The sequence below is a fragment of the Centruroides vittatus genome, unplaced genomic scaffold (assembly GCF_030686945.1).
Source record: "Centruroides vittatus isolate TY-2023 unplaced genomic scaffold, ASM3068694v2 contig_18, whole genome shotgun sequence".
In the NCBI taxonomy this organism is placed as follows: domain Eukaryota; kingdom Metazoa; phylum Arthropoda; class Arachnida; order Scorpiones; family Buthidae; genus Centruroides; species Centruroides vittatus.
The window spans coordinates 5,221,777-5,245,165 of record NW_027121101.1 but is presented as its reverse complement, the minus strand read 5'-3'; the positions used below and the strand labels follow the sequence as shown (position 1 = coordinate 5,245,165).

At 32.0% G+C, this 23,389-nt stretch overlaps 2 protein-coding genes across 2 annotated transcripts in view; one reads left to right on the top strand and one right to left on the bottom strand.

The window, feature by feature from the left end:
• sip1 (septin interacting protein 1) overlaps positions 1–23,389 on the top strand; it is a 354,828-nt gene that overhangs the window by 202,841 nt on the left and 128,598 nt on the right. The window lies entirely within an intron of this gene.
• Positions 1,019–20,731, bottom strand: LOC136969631 (E2F-associated phosphoprotein-like). The gene is made up of 4 exons (XM_067263891.1): positions 20,660–20,731; positions 10,670–10,860; positions 7,994–8,204; positions 1,019–1,327 (listed from the first exon to the last, which is right to left on the bottom strand). Exons 1-4 carry the CDS (start codon positions 20,719–20,721, stop codon positions 1,102–1,104), a joined length of 690 nt encoding a protein of 229 aa, XP_067119992.1. The 5' UTR covers positions 20,722–20,731; the 3' UTR covers positions 1,019–1,101.

Here is a 23,389-nt window from a genome sequence, read left to right as displayed (position 1 = left end):
GCATTTAGTGTCGGTTTCCTAAGATACTAAAAATAGTACTTTACATCTTGTAAATTACAATACTGGATTTCAGAAGTAGAGCATGGTAATTTTGACTGTTTTCCACTTCTTACTAAATTTCTACAAGAGTCTGAAATGGAATTGGATGCAGAGACACTCGATGAAATTAAAGATCATCTCAACAGCTTATCCACATTTCTTACCAAGTATTTTCCTAACTTGGAGTACAAAGATTATTATTGGTACAAAATCCATTCACAGTAACAAAAAAACCAACAGGTTTTCTGTCAGTGGATTATGAGAAATTAATAGAAATTATATCTGATACTCAGTTAAAGGCTAAATTTGAAGAAGTGCCGTTAGATGTATTCTGGGGGAATCTACTTGAAGAATATCCTGAAATATCCAAACAGGCCATAAAAATACTTTTGCTCTTTATGACAACATATTGGTGTGAATCAGGATTTTCAAGATATGCTAACTAATGCTGCAGGAAATCAGATTTCAAAACATTGTTGACTTATCAATGAAATGTTTGTGTTTGTCTGTTTCAAATGCATTTGTGGAAAGAACCTTTTCTCTGCATTCAATTGTAAAAGACAAATTGAGAAATAGATTGTGTTTTGATATGTATCTAGCAACAAGATATTATTTGATAAGGCATGAAATAAGTTGTGTCAATTTTCAGCCAACATCATGTATGCTAGAAAAATTTAATCAGAACATGTATGATCATATCTCTTCAAAAAACAATACTTCTGAAGAAAAAATCAATGATATAATTGTTGTTTTTGATAATTTGTAATGGATTAAAACAAAAATAAATTTTCTGCAACAATTTAACATGTCTAATCCTTTACTAAAATAAATATTTTTGTGCTATTGATGTTTTTAGGGAAATTTTGGAGGAATTCTAGGGTATTTTTTAAAATCATCTCTAGGGGTTCACTCTTCCTGGACTTGGCAACACTGTTAATGACCAGTCATCCTGTAAAATTATTATAATCTGTGATTCATATACAATTCAATTATTCCATTTAATTACATATTTACAGTTTACAATACATGTAAAATATACAAATGATTGGATCATTAAGACAATCAAGCAAAACTACTGATAACATTAAAGAAATGATACACTTCATCTTTATCATAAACAGCTACAGCTGTTTTACAGATTGAACAGTTGACAGAATAATACTCATCTTGCATATTTTGATTAGATGTCTTCTTTTTTCCTTTGATAGGATAATATAATTTCTGACTTGTATCCACAGTACAGTTTTTAACAAACATAGCACGATACTGAGATTTATAAATTTCGTGCCTGAAAATAATAATAATAATAATTTCTGAAAAAATTATAAAATCAAACAATATAATTATGAAATAATTTTAATTATAAATAAAAGAAAAATTGTTTCTTACAAGAATGATCAAATTTCATTTAATAGTTTTATTCTCTTATAACTTTGATATACTAGTACTAAGCTTGTTTATAATAAAACAAATGACAAAATTTCTTGGGAGTATTTCACCTAAGTTGTTTATTAATTTATTACAATAACAATGCTAACTACAAAGAGAAATAATTATAGTATCAATGCGATTATTTTCAAACAGAACCACAGATTAATGTTTAATTATATGAGGGTTATACTGAAACTAATGCAAAAGTGGGTGTAACTTTATTTACTGAAATGGTTTATTCAAACTACTTGTTGGTAGAGTAACTTTCTCTATACAAAGGTACTACTCAACATAGTCTAAGTCATTATAAGCAATGCATTTGCACCATTGTTGAACCCAATTCTGCAATCCTCTTTAAAAACATTAAGGTGAGCACTTCTTCACAGTCAATAGTCCCCATAATCTGTACAGCCCAGATCTGGTGCCCTCTGACTTCCACCTGTTTGATTCAACGAAGAACAGTCTTTGAGGACAACTAATCAACTTTCATCTTGTATTATTAAACAATGTTAATACTGCTGTTGCATTTGGGAATTCTGATAACATAAGCCATTGATATAAAAACACACTATTTGCTTTAATAGAGCCCAAACTATTAGGATCATGTAGAAAGGTTTAGTTCAAATGCTTTTGAATTCACATCAATCTTCAGTAATGATCTCATGGAAATCAAGAATGGATAAAGCTTGCTATCAAGGAATTTCTATATACAAATGTCTAAAAATATCAATACAATTAAATTAAATACAACAAAGTATAAAAATTATAGAATTCTATGCCATAGCAATGTGCAATACAACAGTCAGAATGAATATAGTAGATAAATAAAATTAAATTAACTAAAGTAACAATTCTTTATGCAGTCAGTTTATTAACCTTTCAACAGTGGGATAGTCACATATGGTGCTATCCCAAAGTAGTAAAGAATAAACATGGGAAATTTTTAATTAATTAAAGTATTTTTTCATGCGTTTTTTCTCATTACCATTTCGGAAAAAGATTTTGTAAACAGTTATGTCTAGTAAAGAAAAGTCTTTTTTTATTGTTACATAATTCATTTTTTATGTGAATTTTTTTTGCGGTAGTTTTTGGCGATACCCTCAAAAGAATTTAATGGATATATCCGTCCCTCACCACTGCCACACGATTGCCCTTGACGGATATATCTGTCGGTCATTGCAGAGTGGTTAATGTCTAAACTTTTTAAAGATCAGTCATTTCCAGAGGATGAAGAAGTAATCTGTTTGGCACACACTTCTATAAATTCAAACTGATTTAGCAGTTGCACCTTTTTTTTGCAGGGGGCTTTTTAAGGGAGTAAACTTTCCTTAACAATTTCTAGTGAGTTTATAACAATGGAATTTTTCTCAAGAACTAATTTCAAATTAATTTTCTATACAACATCTTGGAAGAGGATATCTAGAGAAATGCAAAGAAATTCTTCATGTTGGAAATTGGCCTCTATGTTGTTAAATACACCTTTTTCTGAATGTTTTAGTAACAATAATTCAACAGAATTTAGAGTTATAAATGTATTTCTTGCAATTTTATATATAACTAGCTGTTACCCACGACTTTGCCCATGAGGATTTTGCAATTTGTAAGAAACAGCCCTCAGTTGAGCCCCAAATATATAAAATTACTTGCATTACACATACTCTTTATTACTGAGAATCTTCTAATGCAATCAAATGTTTTCAATTTGATCAATTTTCTAGAATGTTTGCAATCGTTCTATAATTGAACTAGTAACAAATTTGAATTTAAAACGGTTCAAACATTTAGTTAAAAAATTGTAACATGTAAATATTGTATGTTTGGAAATTAAGTTACCACCACCAGAAACAAAAAATCACATCTGAAATAGCACGGTAGAAGCCATTCTTCAGGTTAAGTCTTAATGCTCTCCCTCTCCCCCCATGGGGGAACGTTGAAAAATCTTTTAGTGAGCATTCTCATTGCTTACCTTAACTATGTACCAAATTTCACCTTTTTAGGTTCAGCGGTTTGCTCTGGGCGATGATGAATCAATTAGTGACTCAGTCAGTCAGTCAGGACAAGTAATTTTATATATTTAGATGTAGAGGTTTTTTCAAGAAAATACCAATTTGAACATATCCTCAAGAATTTATTAATTAAGGAAAAAATATTGCTTTTTTTTTTTAAATAAGGGTAATAATCCTCCAAGCTTTATGGAATGTCAAATGATTCAAAGGAGTCTTTCCTGTGCAGTTATTTCATATTTCTCCCCACTTTTTATGATTTTGAAATCAATTAAAGCAACAGAAAATGGACTAGATGGAGATTAATTTCAAGGACTCCTTGACTATCAGATATTACACATTTATGAGCCAATCTACATTATTAAAATCTATATATATTCTATAGTTTAATTTTATTACTAGAAGCTTTAACAGTATCCAATTTTACTTTTCTAACTATAATTTCTGCACATTAATGCCAAATGACTGCCAAATTATATCAGGCTATATTATTACTATTATTATTAATTAAATACTAAGTAACTTGGCACTAGAGGCAGGCACCTAATGCCTGCCTCTACTTGGCAATTGTTTGACTTTAATAATATAACTATCAGGTTTGGATGTTTTATTTATAACTAGCTGGGGTACCCAGCTTCACTCAGGGAGTTGATATGAGATTGTGTGGTAGTTGGAATAAAAGGATAAACTTTAAAATATAAGAGGTAAAAAAATTTTATTGAAAACATATTCTAACTATTTACAATACTTGTTTATAAACGACATTTTTCATTTTGTTATCCGGGGTATATATGTATACAAATTTTTTGAATTTCCTACTCGAGAGCAAGCTACATATAGTTGACCGTGAGAGAAGCAAGAGTCTTTGAGGTTGATGCCACAATGTTTTAAAGTGTGTCCTTGCACTTTGTTAATTGTAAAACTATAGGCTAATTTGATTGAAAATTGCAGTCTTTTAAATTGGAATGGCAGTTCAGTAGAGATCAGTGGTATTCTGGGGATAAATACTGTGTCCTTTGACCTTTCCAGTCATAAGTTTGGCTTCGATGATGTTATTTGATAGCTGTTTGACTATCCTCCTTGTTCCATTACATAGTTTTGGTGAGTTCAGGTTTCTGAGTAGTATGATCGGAGAACCAATTTTCAGTCGAGGGCAGTGTAATGGCATTCCTGGTACTTGCAATCAGTTTAGAAATTCTGTAGGGAAGTTGACACTTTCTTCAACGTTTACCATCGTGTCACTCGATTTGTATATTCGCTCCTCACTGGGAATTTTCTTTTGAACATTAAAGTTGATATCGTCGACATTATTATTTTTAGTTGCCAAAATTGCCCTTTGAAATAGCCACTCCGGATTGGTATAGTTGTGAACAATGTTTGAATAAATTTGATTGATGAGTTCGTTTTCAGCAGTGACTATGTTGCAAAAATCACTGTTGAGTTCAATGAGGCTGGTCGTCTGGTCAGTGGGATATGTGCCTTCGCCTATTTGTAAAAGTTTTTGAGCAAAATGTGCTGTTGTTTCATCTTTCAAGAATTCAACTCTCATATTTTTTGTTAGTTGCAGTATTTGTATGTGTGGCCAGAAATGTGATTTTTTTTAAGCATGCTTTGATCTCGTCTGCTGGTGTTGAATTGGGGAGAACATTTTTTATTTGCCAGATTAATTTTTTGCTTACTGTGACTTTTTGAATCAACCAGAAATGAAAAGATAATTGACAATATAAAGAAATGCAGAGATTTTATGATTGAGTTTCTCAAGCAACATAATTTTGCAACAGGCAGTGTGCCCCTGGCTATCTTATACCAGCATTAACTAATAATTAACAAAATCAAAACTAAAGATGACATTGCCTTTTTGTTTTATTTTTAAAACTCTAATGTAGAAATTCATTTTATATTAATTAAACTAATATTTGTGTAAAATTTAAAATATTAAATAACTTTCAATCTGAGTATGCATTAGCAAAGACCATAGCTTAGTATAGTGCTTATGTATTGACTTTGCTAAAGTGTATTTGAGATCATCTCTGAAATATTGAGAAATTTACTCCTCTACTCACTCCCCTAATTCATTGCAGATTTAGAAGAACCATCCCAATTATGTAAATTAAGTGTAAAAATAAATATGATTTATTGTTTTTAGAAGTTTGGCTGCTACTTCATAGAGAAGGAAACATTTTACAGCAGTTGAGATAATTGACCCTATGCTAATTGCTATTAACACTATCTCTACAAAACTACTAATATAAATTAATATAATTATCCTCAACAAGATGTAAATACCAATAAACCAACAAAAATAAAAGAAATAAAATGAAAACAAATGTTTTCTTCCATTTTAATCATCATTCTCACGTTCAAAGAACACAAATATAAATGAATATGTTTTTCTAAAAATAGAACAGAAATTTACGACCTGGGCAACCTGAAACACCTGGAACAATTAGAAATATTCAAGGGCAAGATTCTAGGACCGAATGACGCGGTGGGGAGGGAGGGCAAATTGTCGACCCCCCTGGGGAGCAAAAAAGTCAAAGGAACCATACCTGTATATGTGCGCGTTCACGAGATATAGCCCTCGAAAGTTGTGCCTACGTTATGCGGGTTTGCGAGCAAAAAAGCCGGGTCACCTGACCCAATATTTTTTTTATGATTTTACGGGAGTCCCGTCACTTGCCGTTAAAATTGCCTTTAGTAGACGTTTCCCCCATTTTTTTACTTTGTTCAAGAACTACCGTGAATCGATCACTAGTTTAGCACATGGCGGCGTGTGATGGCGCCCGTACGAAAGGTCAGTCGGGCTGCCATGTTCGCTGCCATATAGTCATTTTGGGGGGCCTATATCTCGCGAAGGCGCACTCGTACACCCATGGTTCATTAGACTTTTTTTGTTCCTATCAGTATGTTCTACAGTTCTGTTAAAGTCCCAACCGCGTCATTCGGACCTAGAATTGTGCCATATTCAAGACCTTTAAAAGGGGTATGGCAGTCAATTATAAGGAAATGGATTCTCTTGCAACCATGTGGTGGACATTCTATGACCTACACGTCTTGAATTGGGTTATGTACTTTATATTTTGTAAAATTTTCTTTTTTTAAATGGTTACTTAACATATTATCCAGTTTGAAGCATGATGTTAAATGCCACATTAGACATGTACTGTACATATTTTGTGACATATACAACTTTTAAATTTCTGTTCTATTTTCTTGAAAAATGCATTCATTTATATCTGCATTCTTCAAACCTGAGGATGACTGTTTAAAATGAAAGAAAATGTATGTTTTTGTTTTATTTCTTTTATTTTTGCTGGTTTATTGGTGTTTATGTCTAGTTGAGGGTAATTATATTGCTATTAGCATTGTCTAAATTTAGTTCCTGCTGTCATGGAGTTAATAATACATTAGGAATCATATTTACTATTTATTTGTTAACATTCAGTAAAACTAGTATTGTAATATTTTCAGCTATCAATTTATTATTTATAAATTTCATAATTTGATTATCATGATAAGTATACATAGGCTGTTTTTTTTCAAGCTGCAATGGTCCATAAAAAAAAGACAAGTGTAAATAACAAGACGACTTTATTACCAAAAGTTACGTACAAACATGGTTACTTTTTGACATAATCACCGTGAAGATTGAGGCATTTGTCATATCTGTGGATGAGCTTTTCCATCTTGTCATAGAATGTTGCCAATGACTTGAGATGGCCCTAACATTGTTTTGAAGATCATCATTAGTCTCAAACCTTAGCCTCCTAACCACTTTTCCTGTTCAGGAAAGAGGTGGAAGTCGTTCGGTGCTAAATCGAGGCTGGATGTTTAAAGGTGGTGAAGACTTCCACCTCTTTCCTGAATTGAAAACATGGCTAGCAGGGCAGAGGTTTGAGACTAATGATGATCTTCAAAACAACGTTGTTAATTAATTAAGGCCATCTCAATTCACTGGCGGCAACATTCTATGACAAGAGGATGGAAAAGCTCATCCACAGATATGACAAATTCCTCAATCTTCACGGTGATTATGTTGAAAAGTAACCATGTTTGTACCTAACTTTTGGTAATAAATTCATTTTGTTATTTACACCTGTCTTTGTTTTATGGACTATCAGAAAGCTTGAAAAAAAACCCGCCCTCATATTAAAAAAATTATCTACGTCAAATAATTTTACAATCATTTTTGAAACTTTCAGAAAAAACTGTAAAATACATTGATGATTATTATATGTTAGACTATTATTATTTCACTCACATTTAAATCATATAAATTACTTATACTTAATAGTTAAAATCATTTTGCTCATATTTAACATTATGACTGTCTATTTAAAAATAGTACAATACAATAATACAATTAATTTATTAATTTCATATGATTTATCTAAAATAATTTATTTAAAGATCAAGGAAAAAAATTTACAAAAATAAAATTAGTTTTATATTTTAAGTATCTAACAATAATTTAAGATTTTAATTAATGTATATAGTAATATAAACCATTAGTTTATTACCTCTGACAATCAAGACAAAGTAAAGAAAGACAAGCAGGACAATTTAAAACAGCATCACTGTTGGGCAAAGGTTTTTGGTTGCAATTATTATTACAATTAGGAAATGTATATAGTCTTCTTTGATTATCTATCCAAACTTGATCATCATCATCCATGTTAGGATCATAAAGGAGGTCATCATTTGATGGTGATGTAGATTTGCCATTTTTTCCTAATTATTGACATTTTTTTTAATTTCAAAAAATAAATTTTATCTTTAGTTATCATCATCTCAAAAAGTTGAAATTAAATTATTATTATTATTATTATTTAATATTTAATAATTATTTTTATATAATCTAAAAAATTTGAAGTTTACCATAATATAAATTAATATACCGTATTCATCATATAAAATAGTGTTCATTCATTAGTTTTTAAATTATAGTGTATTAGAATTACAATATTCAAACATCCAAACTATTTGTAATAAAAAAATATGAAAACTGTTTTCAGCAAAAATATTTTATTTCATCTAATATTTTTGAGCATCTGTTCTGATTTTCATGGAACCTATTTCATTATTTTAGAACTTATTTGTCAATGTATGAACTTTCATTTTTAAATGATTTTATTTAACTTGCTTTGTATCATGTTAAGTTTCAAAACATCCACTTATAATTAAGATAGAAGATTGAAAACTTGAGGACATCTAAGTCTGATGACAATGCATTTTAATGATGTCTCACCTCCACTCTGAAACCTGATAAACATAATCAAATGTAATATTTAACTACAATGTATATGTACAGTACAAATGCACTAAAGTAATATATATAGTGGGGGGTGTCCTCACCCCACCATCCCCCCACCTCAATCTCAAAAAACATGACCGATAAAAACATTTTTAAAACATATATTAAAATTATTAATTCTAAAATTTATATATAATAATAAAATATATTATTTTGGTTCAATAACCAAATTTTGTCTTTAATGTACAGTAGAATCTCATTTTAACAGATTGCAGAACAACAGATTTCTCAGAATAACAATTTTTTTTCCAGATCCTGCCAAATCAATGTAATTTTACCTCCTTTTAGTGGATCTGTTACTTGGAATAACAGATTTTTTTTCTACCCCAAACCTATTGTAAACTTCATGTATTTTCAACATTTAGTTAATATAAAGACCAACAACTGCCGAATTATCGGGCTAGCAAAATGGCTATAGTAATATTAATAATTTAAGTTAATTTGGTACTAGAGTTAGACGTTAGGCGCCATTTCTTGCTAAATTTAATAATTAGAATTTTAATTAAATAATTTTAAATAAATTTAGGCTTAACTGGAAGAAAAGAATCGGCCCGAAGCGGGATTCGAACCCGCAACTTCTGCTATCCGTGCAGACACGTTACCAGTTACGCTACCCGAACCTTCGGTCCGATCCTCCCCTTCCAGTTGATATAAGGGAGGACGTGGGCAATTAATGTGTCCCCAGCCGGCATTGTAATAGCCGTCGATGGTCGTACAGTAATCTTATATCAACTGGAAGGGGAGGATCGGACCGAAGGTCCGGGTAGCGTAACTGGTAACGTGTCTGCACGGATAGCAGAAGTTGCGGGTTCGAATCCCGCTTCGGGCCGATTCTTTTCTTCCAGTTAAGCCTAAATTTATTTAAAATTATTTAATTAAAATTCTAATTATTAAATTTAGCAAGAAATGGCGCCTAACGCCTAACTCTAGTACCAAATTAACTTAAATTATTAATATTACTATAGCCATTTTGCTAGCCCGATAATTCGGCAGTTGTTGGTCTTTATATATAATGGGTTAGTTGTTTATTTATTTAGTTAATATTTGGGTGTCTGGAAATTCATAGAGTTTGATGATGCACTTGTTACATTTGGGATATGTACAATTGAAGAATTGTACAAAAAGAGTCAGCTGGCTGATAGGATTGAGGAGGAAACATCTAGTGAACACTGTCGCTGGTCCAAGTGTAGTGCCGAAATTTAACAAGACCATCAAGTATTTCCAAGTTGTGAAGACCTTCCTGACAAGTTTAAGCATAAATGAATAGGCTGTACTATACTGTATGTGACATTACTAATATCATGTGGTTTTGTATTCAATAGACAGAAAAGCAAGATGAAATAAACCAAGATGGAAAAGTTTTTTTTTAAACAAACTGTAAAGTCAAGCAAAATGCTAATGAGCATATGTAATTTGCCTCTTTTTTATGCTTACAGTAGGTACAGTTTTTATCAGCTTTGTCATACACATGCATGGCATAATATACATGTACATTACCAACATACATGTTTCTGTAGGATAAAGAATACAGATCTCAAGAGACTGAATAATTTCAAGTACTGGTATTTCTTATGTTTAGAGGTTAAAAAATGGAAATTTTTCAAATAACAAATATTTTCCTGAGTGTGGTGGAAATCTGACGTTTGTGATATAACAGATTCTTGGAACAATGAATAATTTTCAGCGGCCCAAGCAATCTGTTAAAACGAGATTCTTCTGTATTTAAAAATTTAAATTGTTTTCTTATGACATTTTTTTCTTTACATAAAAAAAATACTTTAATTTGTATATTTACGTAAAAGATAACAAAAATCATTTATTCTTGAGAAATTAATAGTATTCAGCTACATTTCAATTGTAAAATTAGAATAAATATATTTACCTAATACTTTATCATCTGAATGATCATTAATTATACTTGATTGTTCCAACTTTTTATTCATAATTGTTTCTTCAGCATTTTTTATTTGTTTATTAAGTTCCTCTTCCATTTCATTTTCAAAATCACAAATATTGTTTTCCTTTTTAATACCATATTCTTCTCTTATAAAGGTCTGGAGCTCATCATCAGAACTGTAAAATTAAATAATAATAATAATAATATTTTATAAAATTCATTTATTTGTCACAAAAAATCTCCAAAACAACAACAACAACAACAAACAATACAAAATTTAAGTATATCAAACATTGCAAAACATGATTTTATATATATAGAAACATAACCAAACAACCACCTTAAATAATTGGGCTTTAACTCAGTATTAATCATTTAATTAGGAAAGTAATTTGCTACTACAGGTAAACATTAGGCACCATCTCTTAACTAAATTAATAATTATAATTTTAATAATTTATTAAATAATTTAGAATCATCTAGAAGAAAAGTACTGGCCTGGGTTGGGGCTTGAACCCGCAACCTCCGCCTGCCATGCTGTGCACTTGCCAGTTGCGCCACCCTGACCCTGAGTAAGCCTTCACTTCCCAATGTATTTAAATTTAGGTATAACCTGACACAGTTAATCATGGTGCCAGCTGGGGACTACTACTACTCCCATAGCCAGTTTTGACAAATTTATTACCTTTTTCTATCTGGTATTGTTACTCTTTTTACTTCATAATCGCGATAACAACTGTCAAACATACTAAATTAATTGCCGGTAGTGACTAAGGTCTGATATTAGATTACAACCTGATTAACCGCATAAGGTTATATCTAAATTTAAATACATTGGGAAGTGAAGGCTTGCTCAGGGTCAGGGTGGTGCAACTGGCAAGCACACAGCATGGCAGGCGGAGGTTGTGGGTTCAAGCCCCAACCCAGGCCAGTTTTTTTCTTCCAGATGATTCTAAATTATTTAATAAATTATTAAAATTATAATTATTAATTTAGTTAAGAGATGGTGCCTAACGTCTACCTCTAGTAGCAAATTACTCAGCATTAATCATTTAATCAGCAGAGTTATAGTCCAATTATTTAAGGCAGTCATTTGATTATGTTTCAATACAAATTTTTAAATAAATACAAAAGATTTTCTATAAAATTAATAGAACAGTATTATCTTCAAATTGCTTTCTTTAAAACTAATTAAATTATTGCAAATTATCTTTCACTAATACTTCCACTAATAAAATTATGACAACTTAAATTGTGTATCTGAAGCTCTTTTAATGTAGGTCTTCTATTTACAATGAAACAAATTAAAAAATATAAAATATTAAAACAAAACTGCTTGCTTCTGGAAATCAAAACTTATTGTGAACTGAGGGGGCAAAGCGATGAGCTCTGCCCTTCTTACTGGCATCACGTCAGGAGATGGAGTAAGGCGTAAGTGAGTGGGAGGGTTAGTGAGGTCATTGATACAAAGTTGGCAATACATAGGATAACATATTTAATAGACAAAAAAAAAGTTTACATGGGCATACAAAAACGAAAGATACAATACATGTAATATAAGATCTAGGCCCTAATCTTGGCGCGGAGAGAGAGAAAGTTTACAATTCTCTATGTATAAAATACCTCATAGACCAATGGTTCCAGGGGCGGCGAATAGTCCTCCTTTCATCCATGTCGGGATCATCGTCGGAAAGGGAACGGGTGAGGCAAGGCGATTATGGCAGGACCAATGTCTATCAGTGATGTCCGCCTTGATGATCGGGTACAACCTCTTTTTATATGCAAATCGCATGAGAACTGACTGATGCAACTCATGATGTAATGTGTTTGGGGTTTGATTTAGGTCCAGATGTTGCAGATAGAAGTTGTCAAGAATCGGATGTATCAATGAATTTATTGCCATTTTCTAGCCATCATTCTAGCCATGTGGTTCAAATTACCTCATAAATTTCAGTTTTTGACAGTTCTCCTCATGATTAATTGTCTGTTTTAATTAAGTTTCTCTGTTAAATATAAACATTGTAACACTCGTTGACTTGAAGCAAAATTTGATCAGGGTTTTATCTTTTTAATCAGGAAATTCCCAGTAAAGATGCAGTTCTTCCCCAAGGTTATCCTTTCAATTTTTTTATTTTATAATTAATTGTTAATTAACTCTAACCCTTTTAGATCCTCACATTATTATTATTAAATGCTTTCATCCCATTTATTTATTTATTTACAAAAATATTTTCAAAATTACACAAGTCATTAAAATTAATGAAACTTGGAACCATATTCACAATAACTGTTTATTACTGCTTATTTTAGATACCAAAAATTACTTACTTATTAAAAAAAATCTTTGACTTTCCTTAAACCATTATCAGTTTAAACTTAGAAAAATAAAAGCTGATAAAACATTAAAATTATATTACATAAAAATGTGAGAACCGAGGGGGTAGAGAAGGGATCTCTATGCCCTGCTTACCGGCACAGTCTGGTGAGGACTGTCACTGTGTCAATGGATGGCTTTAGGAGGGCAAGTAATTGAGTGGGAGGGAGGTGAGTAAGTCGATAGGTGCTGGTCATTTTAAGGATGACATGCATTCAACATAAAACAACATATTTAATAAACAAATAAAATTATACAAAGAGAGTACAAAAAAATGGAAGATACAATGTAGATTAAATGATTAACAACTCTATTAGCTCAACATTGATTAATGTGGTCGTGTCAACACTTCTTTGCGGGTTCCGCGGTCCGACCAGATTAGATTTCCATATCAGGAGTTAATATTAGTCTAAATTATAAACTATTCGGGCAGAGAGAAAGAGTTTCTATATAATCTAGGTAAATATCTCTTTACCTGCAGTGATCAAATCTTGAGCAGTCCCTTCGGTAAGGTGATTGAAGGAAGGTCTGAACAGAGTCATCTTCCTGGAGGTTTCCTTTTGATGATCACCTGGAGGCTCGAGTGTGACCCCTTTTTATACGTGTTTTGCTGGGGAACTATTGGGAGGAATTTTGATGCCACGTGGTCTAAGTTCAATTTAGATCCAGGTGTTGTTTATGTTAATTGTCAGGAATTGAACGTTTTGACAAATTTATTACCTTTTTCTATCTGGTATTGTTACTCTTTTTACTTCATAATCATGATAACAACTGTCAAACATACTAAATTAATTGCCGGTAGTGACTAAGGTCAGATATTAGATTACAACCTGAGTAATAATTGTTTAAATCGGAGAGACATTTAATTGGTTTTATCTGCAAAGAAATCAGGAGAAATAGGATGTGTGTGGGTTTCTCCCACTTTGTCATCCTTTCTCTGTTTGACCCTTTCCTCTCCATTTCCGCATCGCATTAAAGCAATTAATTGTTTAATTATTATTATTTCTAATTATTTCTTTTTTTTGCACTGTTGCTTATATTTACAATAATCAAGAAATAATAATTCCTAAATGATTTTGACTCAACAATGATGGATACACATGAGAGATTTTGAGTGATAAAATTAGACATATGTAAATTAAAATAAGAAGGAAGAGGTAAGCCATTAAAAAACTTATAAATTATCATTTTGTCAAAATGCATAACTCTACATAAACACAGAACACCTAATCATAAACATGCAATTCCAAGAGAATTAAGGTAAATTAAGAAGTTTGTTTAATATTAGCTAAGTTTTAGAAATTTCTCCAATAACTTTATCTTTAAGTGCATTAGGAGTAAATGCCCAAACAGGTAAACAGTAATAAATAATTGTCTGAAAGTTTGTGAAGAAAATGAAATGCAGAACAATTCTAGATGAAATATGTTGACAGTTTGCCTAGTATTCTTTTGTAACAGACAAGCCTTTTATAATGTTATACTACCACTAAAAACTGGGTATACTTGAATTAAAAACTCTAAAACTTATAATCCAGCATTTTTTTCATAACACAGGCAAATGTTTTCACCCATGTCAAATGGGCATCATCAAGCAAACTAATCCCCAGCTGCCAAAACAATGGGGATTGCCAAACACATGCAGAGGGGAAGTGATGTAAGACAAGAGAAAGGGAAGGGGAAGGATAGTAATATTTATAATTCGAAGAAAGACTTCCATGCTGTGGGGAAGGAGTCAATGTCATGAAAATTAATAGCAGTGTTATTGCGGGTAGCCTTATATATTTCCATATGCTCAAGATGTTTGAGAAAGGGTTGTCTGGAAGCAATGCCGTAACTAGGGCGGTGCCAGTGGTGCCCAGACACAGGGCACCACTGGCACCGCCCTAGAATGCGCAGAAATGTCCTAGACCAAGTTTTGGGTCATAGTTTTGGGGTGTAGTTACAGATGCTCGCACCAGGCTCATAAAAGGCTAGTTATGGCGCTGTCTGGAAGAGGCCTGCACTGCCAAATTCCACATTGACGTCTAGGTCAGAGGCATAGATAGCCAACATAGTGTTGGCCAATCCTTTTGTGATGGAAGTCTGATGTTCCTTGAGGTGGGTATTTAAAGGGTGCATTGTAGCACCTATGTATTCTAAGTGGTGGCTGGATCTGACCAAAATTGTTACAGCTAAAACATTTCATTCCTTTGTCTTTCTCTGGAAAACTTTTACTCACATGGATTTTCCTGCCACAGTTATAGCAACATTTCTCATCTCCATAAAAATTATTAGGCTTAATCTCACATTCTAGCTTCTTAGATCCCATCATTTTAGCATTTAGCTTACAACGTGATTTCATGTTTTCATAAATTCACAGCTTTTGTCGAAATTCTTTGAAAGTAGTAGCACCACAAAGCACTGTTTTACTTACTTGCTCATCCCGAATTCCATCGATAATGTGTTGTATTACAGATTCTTCCTCAATCGTAATTTGTGATGAAATTTCAATCAACTGATACATATATTCCTGATAAGTTTCACTCTGATGCTTCACTTCCATTGAAAGTTGCTTGCAAATCTTCCTACTGTTCAGCTTAGGAGAAAACTCAGAACAAAGAGCTTCTTTTAATGCTCTCCATGATTTAGTACATTGTTCATAGTTTACATACATTCTTGCCAAACCTCTGATTAGTCATTTTGCATAAATTATCTTCTGCATACCATTCCAGTTACACATTTCCGTCATGTCTTCAAAATTGGAGATCCACTTAACGACATTCTTTCTTTCGTCACCACTGAATGTTTCAAGGGATTCAATCAACATCTCTAAAAGTAAACATTGGCTTAGAGTACTCACTTTTATGTCGCATAATATTACTATCTTCATCCTCACTTTCATCAGCATTGTTGTCTCTGTGGTTTTGAATTTTCGTCATTGTAATTTGATTTTCAAATCAGTACATTTCAGATGTTTCACATCCATCACTGTAATGTCCTTAGCTAAAAGAGTCAGTCATAGTTCTTCATCATTCACCTTAGCATCACTCACTCTGCCATCTTGACTGGATGCCATAGCCCTTCTAAAAGTTCTAGTATGAATTTCTCTCAATATCCTGGACAAGCTCCCAAAATTTGTAGGATTAGTGATAAAAATATATAACTAGAAATGACAATAATCCTCCAGTGTTCAGCTAAATCTTCCAACTGTCTGATAAATAAAACAATGGTGTTTTCGCCTTCATAACATCTTTTTCGTGCCATCACCAACTGTCGTCTTCCCTCACTTATGTCTCTTGCACGTTCTGCCACGTCTCCCGCAACACCTCGTCTATTGTCTCAACAGTGTCGGAATGTCACTTGTCTGACCACCACATTGTCTCTCTCTCTCTCTCTCCCATTCTCGTCGTCTCCCCCACAATTCCTTGTTTATTGTCTTATGGTTTAGGAATGTCGCCCCACATATATTGTGTATTTTTTATTTTAATGTTCCTGTAATTAATGTGCAGATTAACTTCTTTTTATGATAGTTACTTTCCAAGCTGTTATGTATATAACACAAGAAAGCATTGTAATTGTGTCAAATTTGACCCTCTGAGTTTTTTGCAAATCTCAATGTTTTGAGACCCCCTAAACCCAAAAGGTAAAAAAAAATTCTATGGATATGTATATACTACTGTGATCAAAAAGTATTGGGAATGGTTCATTTAAACTGCATGTGCAAGGCACTGTTATCTTTTTTTGTTGTTGTTTAGTACAACTTTCATCAATATCTGGCAGCAATCCACATATCACTGACTGTTTTTCTTCACAAAGAAATGCTTGTTTTTATGTGTAATAAATTTTTGTTCCAGCGATTTTTCAAAATGTCGAGTGTAATTGAGCAAAGAATATGCATTAAATTTTGTTTTTACAATGGAATTGCTGCTACAAAAAAGCCTTTGGTGATGATAGTCTATCAAAAACAAGAATTTTTGAGGTGTATAATATGTTCAAGGAAGACAGAAAATACATTGAAGATAAACCATGCCTTGGTAGACCATCCACTTAAACTAATGAACAACATGCCACTCAACTCAGAGATTTGGTGCTCAATCATCATCATTTAACAATTAGGGACATTATTAAACATGTTCCAGTATCGTTTAGAACTTATCAAGCAATTTTAAAAGATCATTTGAACTTGCAGTATGTCATTTCTTGAGTTATCTCAAAAATGTTGAATTTTTCCAAAAATAATGTGTTCAAGTGACCAAGGAAATGCTTTCTTGAGACAAATTGTTCTTAAAATGCATCATTACAGGTGATGAAACATGGATCTACACTTTTTACATTGAAACAGTTCAACAATGGCACTCAAAAGATGAAGCAAAACCAAAAAGACCACATTAAAGTCAGTCAAAAATTAAGATTGTGTTGTAGGTTTTCTTCAATTATCACAGAGTTGTTTATCACAAATTCCTTCTGACTGGTGAAACTACAGTAAGACACCACTTAATGCAGGGGATGTATTCCCAGAGGACAAAGCGCTAAACAGAACAGCGTTAAACAAGGTAATTTTAACATAGAGTAAATAGGGATAGAGGAACACGCAACCAAAAATAAACAAATTTTACTTTAATTTTAAGTTATTTTTATATTAATTTGTATAATAATATATGTTAAATAACACACAAACATATGCATGCAGAAAAGTAAAGTTCATTTTTTGTGACGAAGGTCCTGGCTCTTCTGAAATTCTTGTTTTTTCTTTTTTTTGCAATAAAGTCATGAAATTTCATTTGTCGCCTTTTTCTTTCCTTAAGCAAATGTCGATAGTAGATCGCATCCAAAACGCCTCATTTTGCTTTTGCACTCTTTTCAAAATCTGGATTGTTCGCTACAATTTGATCAATGATTTCAGTTATCATTACCAAACTTTTACTAAGGAAATCCGTAGAGAAATTCTTTGGGTTCGTTTTTAGAATCCTTATTTTCCAGTTCTACATGAATTCCTTGTTCTGTCAGTTCTTGAAGGTCTTCATTGGTAAGGCTCTTGCCAGAAACCTGCAGTAACTCCTCAATATCCTGTTCATCTACATCTCCTAGTCCTGCTGTATTAATTAAGCTGAGTTTGGTCAACTCAATGATACAGTGATAGGCTCTTCTCGTTGAGAATTCTTGGATATGTTCAGCCATAACTTCTTCCACACTTCGTTCATGCATTTATCAGTTAATTCTTGCCAAGCGAAGCCGATATTGCCTATGGAATCCATGATATATTTTTTCCAAAATTGCACTAAACAAACATAGATTTAAGGAAAGTACACCTTTCTGCCACCTTTTGCTGATTGGTTAGTGTTTGTAAATAATTGTATTATATATGAATCAATGAAATGCCACGATAATTTAAATCAGTGTAAATTTTGAGCTTTTTTGGCTTTGAGCAGACTGTGTTATATCAAATCAGCATTAAGTGAGGCAGTATTAAGCAGGGTCTTACTGTATTAACAAAAATTATTATTTGACTGTGTCATTTGTATAAAGCAATTCGTAGAAAACAACCTGATTTGTGGCAAGAAAACTCATGGATTTTACACTACAATAATGTGCTTGCTCACAACGCTCTTGTCATTTATAAAATTTTTGGCCAAAAGTTCAACAAATACAGTTCTTCAAGCTCCATATTTACCCAATATGGCATTGTGTGACTTTTCCTGTCTCCATAACTAAAATTTCCACTTCATGGTCACTGTTTTGAGTTGATTGATGCCATAAAACAAAATTCGCCATACGTCCTGAAGGGGTTTCACAAAAACTACTTTAAAGCATGTTTCAAGGATTGAAAAACAAACATTGTCATAAGTGCATTGCAGTGAGAGAGGACAAAATAAATTTTGATGAATAAATTCAAATCTTGCATTTTATTGAACCATTCCTGATACTTTTTGATCACAGGGATATGCATGTGTGTGTACATGTGCACATGCACACATTTTATTTAATATCTCAAAATGGATAAAGATTACAAAACAAAATTTGGTATGGTAACTTGTACATAAGGTGCATTGATCCTATTATATTTTGGAGTATGAAACTCAAGGGGGGAATAGAAGATGGTCTTATGTCACATCTCTAGTAGGGTCAGACTTAATGAGAATTTTATTTGTTATTGGCATTTACAATATTTTTAAAAACTCATCTCTCCGTCAAAATTAAGCCTTTTTCATCTTAATAATAATAAAGTTATTTTTTTACATCATCTCATAACACAGTGATTCTCAACCGCAGTGCCGCGAGATTTTTGAAGTGTGCACCAGTATCCATACATAAGTGATGTCAGACTAGCAGTTTAATCGGTTCTACCTTCCTAGGGCACATTTGGAAATTGCAACCAGTGTTACCAGTAACTGCTGGTAGTTACTAAGACATTTAAAAAGCATGACTTAAATAACCAACTGCATTTAAAAATCACTGTTATGACGTCACAAGTCATGTGGTACTTACCGAAGTAACCGTGTGTGCTGCCAAATTTTTAAATTATTAAAAGTGTACCATGACGAAAAAAGGTTGAGAATCACTGTCATAACAGATGGCTCCAAACACAATTTTTTAAACTTAAGTATTTTTTAAACTTAAAAAATTACTTTTTTAAAAATTTATGTGAAGATGTAACGTTTAAAGTGCCAGAGTGCAAGTCATGTGACTTTTTGCACTTAAAACATTATGGCTTATATTTACATCATTTTGATAGTCCAGAGAATTTGTAACCTAGTGAGTTTTTTTTACCATTTTATTGTAAAATTGAAATGAATTCATTCATTAAAAAAAGTGTTTTTTACCTCTCCTGAAAAGTTTCTTTTTTTGGCATTTACAACATTATGACATCACATGCTTCATGTATTAAAATATATGTATATTATCATACTCACACAAGTACACATGTGAATATTTATAAAAATAATATCATTATGAATATTTTAAAAATTTTTATTAATACTAATAAAGGATCTATTTTTTCTTTGTTTATGAGTAAGACTGGCATCCGTAGATAATTACACCTAGGTTTGCCTAATGGTAAAACCAGAGCTAGTAACCAAAATAAATTTTCCATTAAATTTTCTTCCAGTTTATTTATATTTTATAAAAATCAGAAAATTTATACTTTCATACAGATTACAGAATTTATTAATATAAATAAATAAAAATCATCTACTTTTACCACTTGTAAAAGCCATATAGTGTTTCCACACTTGTAAATTAACAAAATTTTCTTTTGGTATAATTGCACATATCTGTATTGCATATATACATGATTAGTTCCTCTTATTTTTCTTTCTTCAAATTCTTTAATGCAATTATGTTCAGTTGCATGAAAAGACAGCTTAAAATAATCTATTAATTTGAAAATAATGATAACTATAATCAAAACTCTGACTGCAATAAGTGAAGTTCCATAAATATATTTTAGCATATGTTTTGTTACATGCTAATTCTGTCATTAGGTGACTAAGAACAATATCCATGATTATAACAAGCATATATTACTGCATTAATAAAATATTTTATTCTTGATACTATTTTAACAAGTACATAATTTAATAAATTAAAAAAATACAAAAATAAATAAATGAGAATTTTACCTTTCTGAATTATCACTTTCTTCTTCACTTGATTCATTAACCACATAATCATCAAAGTCCATTGTTATATATATCTAAATGATCTGAAATATATATGTTTATTATGGCTTGAAGAATTCAAAGAAATTATAATATCAGTTAATTTAAATACTAAAGAAATAATGAGAAATGTTTAATTTTTATAAGCTAAGATATGAAAATTGATAAACAGTTTAATTTTCCATGTATTTTATCATTTGTATTATGTATACATTTTTTCATAAAGATCATACAAATAAAAACTATAAAAACAAAAAGTTGTTTTTCTTAAAAGAAAAAATCTTCAATGTAATTCCAAATATAATTAATACAATTACATTAACATCCCATTAATGAGTGAATTTCTCAAAATAAAATTTTTTCACCAAATGCTTCTAAATGCTGGATTACTTAATTCTAATGTTGGATTACTTAATCAACACACTAAAAACCTTATTTTAACACCAGCAGGGAATTTAATTTTAATGAAGTAAACCTATAGTTAGATTGAAAACATTTGTCCACATTAAAATTAAACTCCTGCTGATGTTAAAATAAAGTTTTTGGTGTGTTGAAAAATATTGTCATTGGTATTAGAAACATTCATATAATTAACCAAACAATCGCTGTAATTAATTGTGCTAATTAAGTGCTATTATTAATGGTTAACTATTAAGTAATTTGGTACCAGAGGTAAGCTTTGTGCGCCATCTTGTATTAAATTTTAATAATTATAATATTTACTAATTAATTTAGAATATTCTGAAAGAAAAGAATTGACCTGTAGCAGGATTTGAACCCATAACTTCCATTTACCATGCAGATGCATTGCCAGTTACACTACCCAGACCCCAAGTGATTCTTCACTTCCAGACATATTTAATTATCAATGTAACCATTCACATTTATATCAATAATTATATTATCAAATTTAATCCTATATTTACTAATTCTCTTTTTGTATCTTCCATCTGTAAAACTGTTTCATTAATGGTCCTGCTTGTCCACTTGATCTTCAACGTTCTTCTGCTTGCCCACATCTCAAAAGCCTCAATTTTCCTCTCCATATCTTTCTGTAGTGTCCATGTCTCAAATCTGCAAAGCAAAATGGGCCAAATGTAGCATTTTAGCATTTTTAGTCTTAATTGAAGCTTTAGTTTCTTTTCACACAGAATATTTTTTCTCACATTAAACTTGTCTTTAGCCTGTCTGATTCTGCTTCTAATTTCCTTTGTTAAATTATTGTTTGAATAAAATCTTTTTCCTAAGTAGCTTCTAGAAGCTATCTACTTGTTCTAGGTTCTCCCCTCTGCATTTCAGCTTTATTGTGTGCCTATCTTTACTTACGCACATTGTCTTAGTCTTCTTTGTATTTATTGTGATTCCCATGTCTTCACTTTTTGATACTAGTTCGTTTAACAATATTTGTAATTCTTTTTCTGATGTAGTGAGAATGACTGTATCGTCCGCATATCTGAGATTATTGATGATTATTCCATTAATCTTTATGAGGTATACCTTCTGTTCTGTCTTCCAGGGCCTCCTGCATTATGTACTCAGCATACACATTATATAGAATTGGTGAAAGTACACACCCCTGTCTAACCCCTCTTTTCACTTCAATCCATTCCGATTCTTCATTTTCCAATCTAACCTTTGTTTTCTGATTCCAATATGCATCTTTAATGATCTTAATGTCTCTTCTGTCTAGTCCTTAGTTGCAAAATATTTCAAGTAGTCTTCTTCTATTAGCTGTTGGATATGCACACACAATTGGAAACAAAGATCATGATCTTAGGGACTCAGCACTTGCAACAGCTGCACTTGATATAAAATTTGGAAAAAATTTATTACGAGGGCTATTTTTAAATAAGGTCCGTTTGTGAATGAGAGTGAGAATAATGTGCAATCACGGCAGTATGCATGCATTTCTGCTCCGAGCAAGCTTGGCACACGTTTTGACGCCATTTGCAGCCATATCATCTGTCTGTATGCTGAGCTGTAGAAGTTTAAAATGTTTAAGAAAATTGAGTCTCCCGCCGACTGTGAGATACGATCTGTTATTCGATTCTTGAGTGCAAGAAACTTGGCAGCAGCAAAAATTCACTGTCAGATTTGTGAAGTTTACGGTGGTAATACTATACATGACAGTAAAGTTCGAAAATGGGTAATGTTCAAGGATGGGCGAGTTAATGTGCATGATGAGCCACGCCCTGGCTGACCTCCTCTGATTTCTGAAGATTTGGTTCGTGATGTGGATAACAAAATTTGAGAGGACCGACGATTCACGATTTCAACGTTATCAATTGAATTTCCACAGATTTCAAGATCAGTTTTGTATACCATTGTTTCGGAGAAACTGAATTATCGAAAATTGTGTTCTCGGTGGGTTCCAAGACTGCTTTCTGACGATCACAAAACAAAAAGATTGGACAGTGCTTTATCGTTTTTGACTCGATATGATCAGGAAGGAGATGAATTGTTGGACCACATTGTTACAGGAGATGAGACTTGGGTGTCTCACATGACTCCTAAGTCCAAGCAACAGTCAATGGAATGGTGACACACATCTTCGCCAACCAAAGTGAAAGCCAAACAGACAATTTCAGCACGAAAGATCATAGCAACCGTCTTTTGGGACAGGAAAGGAATTTTGTTAGTAGATTTTATGCCAAGAGGCACAACAATCAATTCTGATACATATTGTGTAAC

Coding starts and splice junctions, on each gene's coding strand:
- LOC136969631 (XM_067263891.1), bottom strand. CDS start 20,721: ATGGACTTTGATGATTATGTGGTTAATGAATCAAGTGAAGAAGAAAGT. Junction 8,205..10,669: donor TTCAGATGATAAAGTATTAG/GTAAATATATTT, acceptor GTCAATAATTAG/GAAAAAATGGCAAATCTACA. Junction 1,328..7,993: donor CTTTGTCTTGATTGTCAGAG/GTAATAAACTAA, acceptor TATTATTTTCAG/GCACGAAATTTATAAATCTC.